Genomic DNA, 13,545 nt, shown 5'->3' on the forward strand with positions numbered 1-13,545 from the left:
CAGTCACATGTGCCTTGTTAACTCAAACTGCCTAGACTCGTCACTACACACATCTTAATCAACGTCCGTACACATTTATTCGGTTAATTATGTCTCGTCCCGCACTCACATGTCGAGTATATCTCTTTTTAAGCTTTGATTCCTCCGTTTTGCTCACGTTAAAAGTTACTAATTTTCCTGTTGAGTAGTTAACACTCTCGTCCGCCATTTCACGCATGACACTCTTAATCACGGTCAAAACTTCACTTTTCTTAACGTCTCAGGCACGAACTACGGCTCTATACGAACACAACACTGTTATGCATTTACCAGTATATAGGTTATTGTCAGCTTACCTGCATAAAACACAAGAAAAAGCATTGTTCAAGCAAGGAGCACATTTCTCTGCACTTTCGCGCTTCATCTCGTGCTGGATACTACTTCTACACTGCTAGCTAGTCAGTCACCCATGCGTTGTGCAACTCACGGGTGCCCCCTGCTGACGACTCCGAGTCTCACCCAATTGAACACAATGCAATAAATACAAGTAACTAACAATAACATTACCAGTTCGAAATTTAAAGGGGGGTGCACTGATATCGGTCCCGTTTTATATTCTAAGGGCTACACTCTCCCCCACAAAACTAAATGTCTCCTGACATTTCCCGGAACAACTGAACATTTCTTTAGAAAACCTCAGCCATCCAAGGCCTCCAGTAACCCTTAGTCTGTGCTACCTGACTCTCTGTTATCTTACAGTCTCGTTTTACCAAGGACGGTTGACCCAATGTGTCATAACTCAGTACCACAGGCTGACGTCTCAGTCTCTGGGGTCGCGGTCCTACCGCATGTCGCTCTCCTAGCGTCCGAACCAGCGGGTCGGCCTCTGATTCAACATTCTCAGACCTGTCAGAACTCACATCAGGTCTCTGAGATTGTAGTGGCACATCCTCTTCGCTATGTAGTGGCACATCCTCTTCGCTATGTAGTGGCACATCCTCTTCGCTATGTAGTGGCACATCCTCTTCGCTAGGTAGTGGCACATCCTCTTCGCTACGTAGTGGCACATCCTCTTCGCTACGTAGTGGCACATCCTCTTCGCTACGTAGTGGGTGAAAGGGTTCTGCCAGAGGATTCAGTGAAGTGTGACTCTGCTGTCTCCCCCTGCCAGATCTCAGATTCCACTGGTAGGTACCACTGTCTTCGTCGTCAGAGGTTTCACTTGGCTCTGGTTGCTGCTGTCGTTGTGGCTTGGTTCTTTTCTTTGAGGAGCTCAGGGAGCCTTTCCATGGCTGACGAAGCCCTGCCGGTGTCTGATCAAGGGGTAGGAAATCACAGGGCAACAGCAGATTTCTGTGAACCACTCTGTCCCTTCCTTTACCATTTTCTGGACTGATCTCATAAACGGGACTCCCATCAGCTTTCCTCTCCTTCACCCTGTACACCTGACCTTCCCAGTAAGACTGAATTTTTCCAGGCCCCCCTCTGGGAGTGAGATTTCTGAGAAGGACTCTATCACCTGGCTGGAGGTCTCTTCCCTGCACTTTCCGGTCGTAGAGGACTTTTCCACGAACTGCTCCTTTGACCGCTGTTTTAGCCGCAATCTCGTATGCCTCTTGCATTCTTGTCTTCCAGTGACTCACGTAGTCATCATAGGTGTCGTGGGCCTCATCTTTTTCAAGACTAAAGAACAGATCAATGGGCAGGCGAGGAGAACGTCCAAAGGTAAGGAAATAAGGCGCGTAACCCGTTGCCTCGTTCTTTGTGCAGTTGTACGCGTGGACAACTTTCGCGAGGGACTCCTTCCAATCCTCCTTCTCCTCTTCCTCCAAGGTACGCAGCATGGACAACAGGGTGCGGTTAAACCTTTCCACCTGCCCGTTACCCTGGGGGTGATATGGTGTTGTGTGCGAGCCCTGGATGCCAGAGAGTTTTTTTAAGCTAGCCATCAGTCTGTTCTCAAACTCTTTGCCCATGTCGTGATGTAGTCTGCTTGGAAACCCAAACTTGAGTGCAAAATCGTTGAAAATCTTGTCAGCTACTGTTTTGGACGATTTATTCTTTGTTGCGTAGGCCTGCGCAAACCTCGTAAAATGGTCCATGACCACTAGTATATACTCATAGCCATGCTTGCATTTCTCCAAATGCAAGAAGTCTATCGAGACGAGCTGGAAGGGATAAGTGGTCTGGATGGGCACTAGAGGTGCACGGCTCTGCTTACTCGGCTTCTTCTTCTTGAGACATTCGCACACATTACTGACAAAATGTTCAACATCCTTGCTCATCTGTGGCCAGTAAAATCGTTCTCGTATCAGGTCAAGTGTCCTTTCGACCCCCAAGTGACCCATGTCCTGGTGCAGTTCTTTAAAGACCAGCGGATGATAAGCTTTGGGGAGCAGCAGTTGTTCTCGACGGGAAGTTCTGCGGCGCAAGACACCATCTGGACCAACTTGAACCTTGAGCCATTGTTTTAGCAGTATGGCCACTGCGGGGTTCTCTGCTTTCACTTCAGATCTACTTGGCCTCTTGTTTTGTAACTTGTACCAGAGGACTCTGGCCAGGATTTCATCCTCTTCCTGCGCTTTACGGATTTGATCTGTGGTAAGAGGTTTGCTGGTCTCACGGTCTTTCACTAAGCTCAAAGCACTGACCTGGATCAACCCAACACCCCGGCAAGGGTTCGTCTTTTCTGCTGTGACTCTCTCCATAGATGCACTGATGACATCTTGACTGGCCTCAGCCGTACAGCTACACATGTAGTCCTCAATGTCCAACGGCATCCTTGATAAACCATCTGCATCGGAGTTGTTTTTGCCTGGGCGGTACCTGATTGTGAAGTTGTAATCGGACAGCTCCGCCACCCATCTGTGTCCTGTTGCGTTCAGCTTTGCGGTGGTGAGTACATACGTTAGTGGGTTATTATCTGTATATACCACAAATGATGGGGCGTGATAAAGATAATCCCGAAAACGTTCGCAGATGGCCCACTTCAACGCTAAAAACTCCAGTTTTCCAGAGTGCAGATGGTATCTCTTCTCTGCTGGACTCAAGGTGCGGGAGCCATAGGCGATCACTCTCATCCTCCCCTGCTGTCTCTGGTATAACACCGCACCCAGACCAACTTGGGATGCGTCACAATGCAATACAAATTGTTGGGTGAAATCCGGATATCCGAGGACAGGGGGCTTTGTGAGTGCGTCTATCAGCTGAGTCAATGCTTCCTGATGGGAGCTGGTCCACTGTATAGGCATCTGTGATGGTAAATGACCCTGCTTTTTCTTTCCAGTTTTGTTGGACTTCTTCCTGATCGGCTCTAGAGTACAACTTTCGGGGTTTGGAATGGTGAGTAGGTTATAAAGTGGGTGGGCCACGCGGGAGAAATTGGGGATAAAGGGTCGGTAGTAGGAGAGGAACCCAAGAATCTGGCGCACATCACCCACAGTGGCAGGGGTCTTTTCCTTTAGCGCCTGCACTGGAGCCATCTCTTTAGGGTCCATTGTGTATCCCTCTCCTGTCACCAACTTGCCAAGAAACCTCACACTTGATTTAAACAGCTCACATTTCTTTGGGGTCAACTTCACACCATGTTCCTTGTAACGCTGGAGAACAAGACGGATGTGCTCCAAGTGCTCTTTAAAGCTCCTACTGTGTACCAGGTTGTCATCAAGGTAGGGGAGGCAAATTGTGTCTCTCAGATCCGCCAAACAGTGCTCCATACTCCTCTGAAACTCTGCGGGTGCCGAACTCAGGCCAAAGGGTATGCGCACCCATTCATACAGCCCCCAGGGTGTGATGAAAGCTGTGAGAGGGCGGCTCTCCTCATCCAGATAGCCCTGGTGGTACGCTTTACCCTGGTCTAAGACCGAGAACCACGAGCTCCCACCCAAAGCATCCAACATATCCTGAATCCTCGGTATCGGATGGCGGTCGGGGACTGACTTATGGTTGAGTTCTCTGAAGTCAACACAGAGACGAAGACTGCCGTCCTTCTTGCGGACACACACCACCGGCGATGAATAAGGGGATCGAGAATGTGTGATCCACCCTCTTCTCAATAGATCCTGCAAGTACTCCTTAACTTCATTGTGAAGAGGCTTTGGGACGGACATGTAGGTCTTCTGGACAGGGCTGGTATCTTGGAGGGTTATATGCATCTTGAGGGATGGTATACAACCCACATCATCACTGTCAAAGGAAAAGGCTTCACATTCCTCCCTCAACACTCTCCTTACCGCCTCCTGCTGCCCTTCTGGGAGATGACAGAGATCTACAGGGGGGTCCCATGACATTGGTCTTCCTGCTTGCTTGTTATCTGGCTGTGTTTTACTTACTTCGCTAGACTTTGTCTCTTTGTTGTCCATTACGGCTATCGTCTCCTTCTCCTTCGTTTGCACCGCTGATGTGTATACGGTCTTGATGGGCTCCAGGTAACCAATCACTCTGTGACGGTCAAGATAGATGGTGCGATCCGTAGTGTTGGTCACGGAGATGGGTATGTATGGCACTCTCTTTTCTGGGATCTGCACCAGTACATCATTGTATATCACGCCTTCTGGTGGAGGATTAAGCATGTCAGGTGAAAAGAACATCTGTTGGCCTTGAGCTCGTGAACTCACATGCGCTCTTATATAGACGGTGGTAACTTGTTTTGATGGTATGGGTACTCTTTTTCCGCCAGTACAAACTACTCCAGTCTCTGAATCAGCATTCTGCATCAACTTCACCACACGATGAGCAGTTTTCACTGTTATCGCAAAAGCTTTACTCACTTTGTGTGCCAACTGCTTCCTTTCACCTTCAGTGTTTTCCTCTTTTCTGTTGAGGATGGCCTCAATGACGTTGTAACCGATAATGGGGTCACTGGCAACGGCTGGGTCGCTTGACACCAGTACTGGCACTTGTAAATCATTTGTCTTGGTGTGGTCACTGCCTAGTCTGAAACTGACTTCAATCCACCCGATATATGGAATGGGTGTGTCATTAGCAGCATAGACTGTCAGTGTCTCACCCCCCAATAACTCTGAGATGGGTTTGACAACCGTGTGGGGTAGGTGGTTCAGTCGCCAGAGGTCATTCACAATGCTGGATTGTGCTCCCGTGTCCCACAGGGCTCTAACTGGGCAATTGTCCATAACGCAATCCACAATGCATCGGCTACCCACAAGGCTTATCAACTGTGGCTGGTGTCGAGGCGGTATGTAGTTAATCACACTTACAGCTGATGATGCTCCGGCTACTCTTTTTTCACAGGCTGTTGTTGGTTGCATGACTGGGATGGGCGGTGGCTGCTCGTTTCGGGGCAATTGGCTTTGGACTACTGCTGGCCCCACCTCAATAGTCCCTGCCCGTTTCCCGACGTGGTTCTGCACCCGCGAGAGAAGTGGCCCTCCTGCCCACATTTGAAACAGTGCGAACAGTTCTCGCCTATTCCTTCCTCCTTGCACTTTTTGCAGCCTCTCCCTCCCTGCTTCAGTCCATGAGGTCGGGGACTTGCTTCCATTACAGCCCGAAACATCTGCTGCATTTCCTTACGAAGCTCTTCCATCATCTGCTGTGCGTTTATGCTGTCAGGCTTAGTCTCATTCCGCTTTACCGTTTTAATTGAGGCTGTTGAGTCGGACTCCATGTGTTTAGAGGGGCTCTGAACAGCTGTGGATTTCACCTGAGAGTCTGCTTGAAGCTCTTGTACTTTGAGAGTTTTACTAGCAGTGGATCTTTTTCGTTTCTCCTGTCTCTCACTTTCGACTTTGGCCGCCTCATCCACTTGCTGTATCAGTTCCTCATCGGTTATGCTCACATCGCTGAGGTGGGGAAGAATTTGGAACTTCACAGAATCGCTCAACAGTCCAGTTTCAATCGAGCGGAGGAACTTGCGCTGAATGACAGCTCTGCTGTACTGCTCATCGGTGTCTTCGTTCGTGGCTTTCCATAACAGTTTCTCTTTCAGCTCGATCGCCCGGAATACAAAGTTCAGGGCAGTCTCTTTGGGCTCTTGAGAGATGTTAAGAAGCTGGTGGTAAAGCTCTGTCGAACTGTCTACTCGATAGTGGCCCTTTAGGATGGTGAGGAGTGCACTGAGGGTCAGCCCACGCTTGATCTCTAACATGTCTCTCAACGGCAATCCTGGACTGACAGCCCTGATTACAGCCTCGACTACTTCAGTCTGTGTGTGCCCCTTCTGTACTCCCAGCTCGATCTGGCGGACTAAACTGAGATATGACAATTTGTCCCTCTGACCACTCTCTCCAATTTGCCCACAAATTTTAAACTCTCTTCGCATCGTTACCTCAGGCAATGGGCTAATGGGCTCTAGCCGGCTCTTGAATGGTGAATCGGTCTTTAAAAGAGAGGTGTGTGGTGAGAAATCTTTTTTTAGTTCTCCTTTTGGAGCTGGCTTCTCTGATGGGTACCCTTTCTCCGATTGACCACGCCCCTTACTGTGTTTTTCAATGAATGATAATAACTCAACACAGTACTGTTCGCCTTCATCGCCGTCTAGTTTCTCCTCCAGCCCATCCAATTGACACTCGGCCATCCTGATGAGTGCCCTCCGTGTCCTGCTGCGGGACTCTCCACTGTCCAGGCTATCACATTTCAGGTACCTGCAGACATCCACAAGAGACTCTTCCCCTAACTGCCACAGAGCTGCACTCACTTGATCACGCACGTTCTGACTGGCGTCCATCTTGTTTCAGGTTCGACTCGTTGGGAAGGAGGGGGTTAATGGTGTTGGTCACTATCGCCTCCTCCTGGCTGGCTCGCCAAAATATGTTACACTTTTAGGAATGAGGCGATGTCACTTCCTGGTGCAACACATTTATTTATCTGCATAAAACACAAGAAAAAGCATTGTTCAAGCAAGGAGCACATTTCTCTGCACTTTCGCGCTTCATCTCGTGCTGGATACTACTTCTACACTCTTATCCTGTGATACCTTCACAAATTATCCTCAACAATCACATATCTGATGTCTAGGCTGATATGTCACACTAGACACATTACTCTTTATACAATACTCAATTCTAAAGAAATACATGTTCTATACACAAACACATTAACATAGATCTAAACATGTATTGTGCCCGCTATCAGATGACATAAAAGGAAAGGTCTGACAAATAACATCATTAAAGTACCACAAACTCTATAAACAAACAGGTAAATAGCATTTGGAATTAGAATAGATATTCAGATATCAGTAATAGTTTAGTCTATATTCACATTACTCTAGCATTGATAACTGCACATATATTTCTAATACTCTTTCATATCACTTTCACTTGTCTTTAATCCGTTTTTTTACTCTTCCATGAAATATGCTAATAATGAACTGACTACATTATGAACTAGGTTTCAACCGTTTAACAGTTACCGTGTTATCACTATAAACTCTCAAAATGATTAATAAACTATTTTACCTCTAAACCTGACTGGGGTTCTTATTTAACAGTATTGACTTAGTTTTTTTCATATAATAGCTGACAAAGCAACGCTAAACGAGGGTAACATGTATATGCGAGGACTAACAACAGTCACATGTGCCTTGTTAACTCAAACTGCCTAGACTCGTCACTACACACATCTTAATCAACGTCCGTACACATTTATTCGGTTAATTATGTCTCGTCCCGCACTCACATGTCGAGTATATCTCTTTTTAAGCTTTGATTCCTCCGTTTTGCTCACGTTAAAAGTTACTAATTTTCCTGTTGAGTAGTTAACACTCTCGTCCGCCATTTCACGCATGACACTCTTAATCACGGTCAAAACTTCACTTTTCTTAACGTCTCAGGCACGAACTACGGCTCTATACGAACACAACACTGTTATGCATTTACCAGTATATAGGTTATTGTCAGCTTACCTGCATAAAACACAAGAAAAAGCATTGTTCAAGCAAGGAGCACATTTCTCTGCACTTTCGCGCTTCATCTCGTGCTGGATACTACTTCTACACTGCTAGCTAGTCAGTCACCCATGCGTTGTGCAACTCACGGGTGCCCCCTGCTGACGACTCCGAGTCTCACCCAATTGAACACAATGCAATAAATACAAGTAACTAACAATAACATTACCAGTTCGAAATTTAAAGGGGGGTGCACTGATATCGGTCCCGTTTTATATTCTAAGGGCTACACTCGCAATTCTGAGATTAAAAGTCCCAATTATCTTTTAAAATGTTGTATTCTGTGGCGGAAAAATGCTTCCATACAAACTTGAGCTAGATGAATGGCTAAGCAATTAAACTACAATATAGTGTATTCCAATATCACTTCAAAGTACATGTGATGTGATGGAATAACCAGTAATGAAACTTCTATTCAGTGGAAAATCACATTCTACTGATCATGCACATAATATTGAAGATCCCTGGAGTAAATCATCTGTTTTGCCGCAGTGAAGTGATTGACACAGTCACACATCTGTACAACGCCATGGAGGAGCAGGTGCACGTTCTGGCCAGGAAGTCCAATGTGTCCCTGCAGCACCTGGACTTCCTGTTACAGCTCAGAGAGATGGAGTCGAGGTTTGCAAAGGTACAATCATAAAACACAAACGGAAAGGTTTTGAAAAATCAAAGGTTTTAGTACTACGGTAAGGCCACAATATACAGTACACTACCGTTCAAAAGTTTGGAGGCGGTACGATTTTTTTATGTTTTTGAAATAAGTCTCATATGCTCACTAAAGCATTAATTATTTGATTAAAAAATACAGTACTAACAGTATTATTGTAAATATTTAAATTAACTTTTTCTATGTGAATATACTGTAAAATTTAATTTATTCCTGTGATCATTTTAGTATCATTACTCCAGTCTTCAGTGTCACATGATCCTTCAGAAATCATTCTAATATGATGATTTGATGCTCATTTATTTATGATTATTATCAATGTTGTAAAGAGTTGTGCTAAATGGTAAATGGTAAATGGACTGCATTTATATAGCGCTTTCAAAGACCCAATGGCCACCAAAGCGCTTTTGTGCTGCTTCATAGTTCAAAGTTCAAAAGATCAGAGTTTATTTTTACAGTTTTATTATTACAACTTTAATCTGAGATTCACTTCCGGCAAAGTTACATCTGAGCGGCACCGTCTGGAAAAGGGGATTATCACTGGATGCACTGTTTCAGTGATTCTCTTTTCCTTGGCCATGAACATGCTGGTCAAATCCGCTGAGCCGGAATGCAGAGGCCCCAAAACCAAGTCCGGAATCCGTCAGCCCCCCATTAGGGCATTCATGGACGATCTGACAGTAACAACTGTAACAGTCCCAGGATGCAGATGGATTCTTCAGGGCTTAGAGAGGTTAACCACCTGGGCGAGGATGCGTTTCAAGCCGGAAAAATCCAGATCCATGGTACTGAAGAGAGGGAAGGTAACAGACCAGTTCCACTTCTCCTTAGGAAGTACCCAAATCCCATCAGTCACAGAGAAGCCTGTGAAGAGCCTTGGGAAAACCTTTGACTGCTCTCTAAAGGATGCCGCTTCCATCAGGGCAACAAATGAACAACTGGAGAGCTGGCTAACTACAGTTGACAAGTCAGGCTTACCGGGGAAATTCAAAGCTTGGTTATACCAACATGGAATCTTACCCAGGATACTGTGGCCACTGTTGGTGTATGAATTTCCAATTTCCACCGTGGAAGGATTTGAGAGGAGGGTGAGCAACTACCTGCGACGGTGGTTGGGCTTGCCAAGAAGTCTGAGCAGCATTGCCCTTTACGGGAAAAAGAACAAACTAACGCTACCAATCAACAGCCTTAGCGAGGAGTTCATGGTTACCAGAGCAAGGGAGGTGCTTCAGTACAGGGATTCCAAGGACCTAAGAGTATCTCAAGCTGGTATTGAGGTCAGGACTGGCAGAAAGTGGAGGGCACATGAGGCGGTGGACCAGGCAGAATCACGACTGCGTCATAAGGAACTGGTGGGTCCTGTAGCTATTGGTCGTGCAGGACTGGGAAGTACTCCAACAACCCATTACAACAAACTGAAGGGTAAGGAAAGGCGGGACCTGGTCCAAAAAGAAGTGAGGGCTGGGATCGAGGAGCAGCGTGCAAGTCAGATGGTGGGAATGAGGCAACAGGGTGCATGGACCAGATGGGAAGATGCCATGGAGAGAAAGATTTCATGGGCAGAGCTGTGGAGGGCTGATCCCTATCGCATCAAATTTCTCATTCAGTCTGTCTATGACACCCTGCCCAGTCCATCTAATCTCTTTTGTTGGGGCAAGGTTGAAACTCCGGCATGTACCTTGTGCCAGGGAAGAGGATCGCTGGAACACATCCTCAGTAGCTGTCCTAAAGCACTTGGGGAAGGTCGCTACCGCTGGCGCCATGACCAGGTGCTGAAGGTGGTTGCTGAGTCCATCACTACTGCCATCAATCAGAGCAAGCGTTTAAAACCACCAAGGCGCAAAATTTCATTTTTAAGAGCAGGAGAACCTCCGCCTTCCCGACCAACAGTTCAGACAGGCCTGCTGGGAACAACGAATGACTGGCAGCTAAGGGTCGACCTGGGAAAACAACTCAAGTTCCCCCGAGACATCGTGGAGACCAGCCTTAGACCCGACATGGTTCTGTTCTCAGTAACATCGAAACAGGTTATCTTGATGGAGCTAACAGTGCCCTGGGAGGAGAGGATGGAGGAAGCGAGTGAAAGGAAAAGGGAGAAATATGCGGAGCTGGTGGAGGAGTGTCGGAGATGGGGGTGGCGTGCCCAGTGCTTGCCCATCGAGGTTGGGGGAAGGGGCTTTGCAGGAAAGTCACTCTGCAGGGCCTACAGCCTCCTGGGAATCACAGGAGCACGCAAGAGAAGAGCCATCAGTGCAGCTTCAGAGGCTGCGGAAAAAGCCTCACGATGGCTGTGGATCAGGAGGGACAAACTGTGGGCGAACGCTTCTTGGACACAGGCCGGGAACTGATCACTCCCGGTTGGGGCGCCTGGGTGAGGAGGTCTGAAGTTGAAAGACCCGAAACCCCCTATGACCCCAGGTACTATCACTGATGATGTGTCCAAGAGTGCATCACAAGGTGTATGTAACAATCAATTTAAAAACAAAAATCTTTTGTAACATTATAAATGTCTTTACTGCATTCTTGCTGAATAAAGGTGTTAAAGTAAAAAAACCCAAAAAACTTTTGAACAATAGTGTACATTCATCTTTTGCATTTGGAGTAGTTATATCTGTAGCATTCAGACTCAGAGTTCATTAAGCGTGTCTGTGTATAGATGAAGGAATGGTTGGACACCGAAGGAGAAACGCAGCTCCTGCAAGCCGAATCTGTGGACGACTCCAGTGAACGAATCCAACACACACTGCAGAGTTTCCAAGCTTTTCTCTCCGAAGCAAACGTGAGTAAAGGTCAAGAAACTTAATGCTATGCTCCTGCAGAAGTGACTTCATTTAGGGATTAAACTAAATCTTTTCTTGTGTTATGCATGTTTTAAAATCATTAACCCAGCTAACAAATATATGTTCTAAGAACGTTCCCATTAGGTTCTGAAAACGTTATTTCTGAACGTTCTCAGAACATTCAAAACGTTACGTTCTTTAAAAACAAAATAGGGGGTGGGATCATGCGAACATTGTGGTGAACAAAAGACTCAAAAACACTGGTTTAAAATCGCTGGTGTTTCTGAAGTCACAAACTACCTTGTAACCAATCAGATCAACGTGTGATCGTCAACGAGTGGATCTCTGAGCTGAGTGAGTGAGTGGAGGTGGGGATAATTATGAATAATTACCATATTCATAGAACTGCGTATACTAAACGTGGTGAATGTACTAAAGGGTGTAGAGTTACATTCAGGATATTTTAAGGCGTGAAGATTTTTTTTCCAATGAAAAGCCCAAAGTTTTGGTGATCAAAGATGAGTTTTAAGGGATAAAATTATTGACTTTAAGGGAACATTCCACTTTTATCATTTGACAAACATTTATGGGAATGTTCTCTGAAGATTCTGAAACATAAAAAAAAAAGATTCAGCTGTTTTCAAAAAAAATTTAAGAAAATTCAAGACTGATGTATAAATAACATTTTTGTGCTAACGTTTTGAGAACATTATCAAAGACCAGATAACTCTGTACGAATGTTCTATTAACGTTACTGGAAGAACGTTTGTTCATAACTTTGAAAGAACGTTAGCTGAAGTTGTTTCTCCTGTTCCTAATCTTTATTAGGATACGTTTACATGACAACGAGAAAGTTTTACGTCTGCGTACAGACGACACCATTGTCAAAACGATCCACATTCACACGGATCCGCGCAAATGACTAAAAACCCTGTATTCTGCTGTCAGGCCATTAGATGTTGATGAAAAAGACTGAACACGTAATACGCATGTGCATGACGTCATCGTCTTCAGAGATTTGCGTTTTTGTTGTTTACACAAATACCGTTTTCTAAAACTTGCACTTTGAAACCCGTTTTCACAAGTTTGTGTTTTCAGGCACCCAAAATGCTATTGTCGTGTAAATGAACGGCCAAAACGCATCCAAAGTTTAACGTGTAAACAGCCCCGTTAATTAGTTCCTGCACTTGGTATGTTTTACTTTGATTATGTGCATTTAAGCTCTCTGTTTCCTTTGTTTCATTGTCTGGTATTGTCTTTGTTTCATGGGGTTGAGTGTTAGTTCGTCCCTGTGATCTCCGGTATGTTCCTTTGTGGATTAATAAAGAAGTGTTTGTTTGGATTCTCTTGCGTCCTGCAATTACTACACCTATGGTTCTTAACTCAATTCTAAAGAAGGCTTTATGCCAAAAAGGTTTAAGAAATGTCTTAAATGATAAGATATGGGTCATTCACGTTTAACAAATTTCTTCTAGTGATAAAGTATGTTTACAAGCTGCATTATTCATAAAAAAATATTAAAACTAAATACTTTACATAAAAAGGGGTGGTGATAGCACAATGGATAAGACAAATGCCTTTGGTGTGAGAGACCCGGGTTCGAATCCACTGTGAGACACCAATGTGTCCCTGAGCAAGACACTTAACCCCTAGTTGTTCCAGAGGCGTGCGACCTCTGACATATATAGCAATTGTAAATCGCTTTGGATTAAAAACGTCAGCTAAATGAATAAATGTAAATGTAAAATAATCCCATGATGAAAAGGTTCTATTACTGACAGAAAGAACCCTTTAAGATTCCATATAGAACCTTTTCTTCTCAGAGTGTGGGAAGCGGTTTAATCGTGTGTATTTGTTGAAATCTCAGGAGCGAAAGCATCAGGCGATGATGCTGGTGTCCGATGCGGAGAGAGTGCAGGGGCCGAACTATCCCGAGACCGAGGTGTTTCACAGGATGGTGTCCACGTTTAAATCCAGCCTGGTTGAGTTTGTGTCGCGGGCCGAGCGCTGCTGTGAAGAGATGGGGATGATAGTGTACATCTGCCACTTCTGTGAGAGGGTACGCCTGACAGTTTCATTCATTTCTTCACATACTTTATATATAAACCAAAACCAAAACATTCACATGGCTTATAACAATCAATTACAGTTAGCTTGCACCATGATTCTTTAAGGCCATATTTTTGCATATCAAGATTTTATTCAGATTG

The 13,545-nt window shown here is 45.3% G+C and overlaps 1 protein-coding gene across 1 annotated transcript in view; it reads left to right on the forward strand.

Moving 5' to 3' along the window:
• The window catches only part of quoa (quattro a), a 42,127-nt gene that overhangs the window by 14,829 nt on the left and 13,753 nt on the right, over positions 1-13,545 (forward strand). The window contains 3 exon segments of the mRNA XM_077219190.1: positions 8,378-8,516; positions 11,212-11,334; positions 13,203-13,394. Coding sequence (XP_077075305.1) covers positions 8,378-8,516; positions 11,212-11,334; positions 13,203-13,394 — 454 coding nt within the window.

The sequence above is a fragment of the Siphateles boraxobius genome, unplaced genomic scaffold (assembly GCF_051911475.1).
Source record: "Siphateles boraxobius isolate OS27281-9 unplaced genomic scaffold, OSU_SipBor_1 77, whole genome shotgun sequence".
Taxonomy (NCBI): domain Eukaryota; kingdom Metazoa; phylum Chordata; class Actinopteri; order Cypriniformes; family Leuciscidae; genus Siphateles; species Siphateles boraxobius.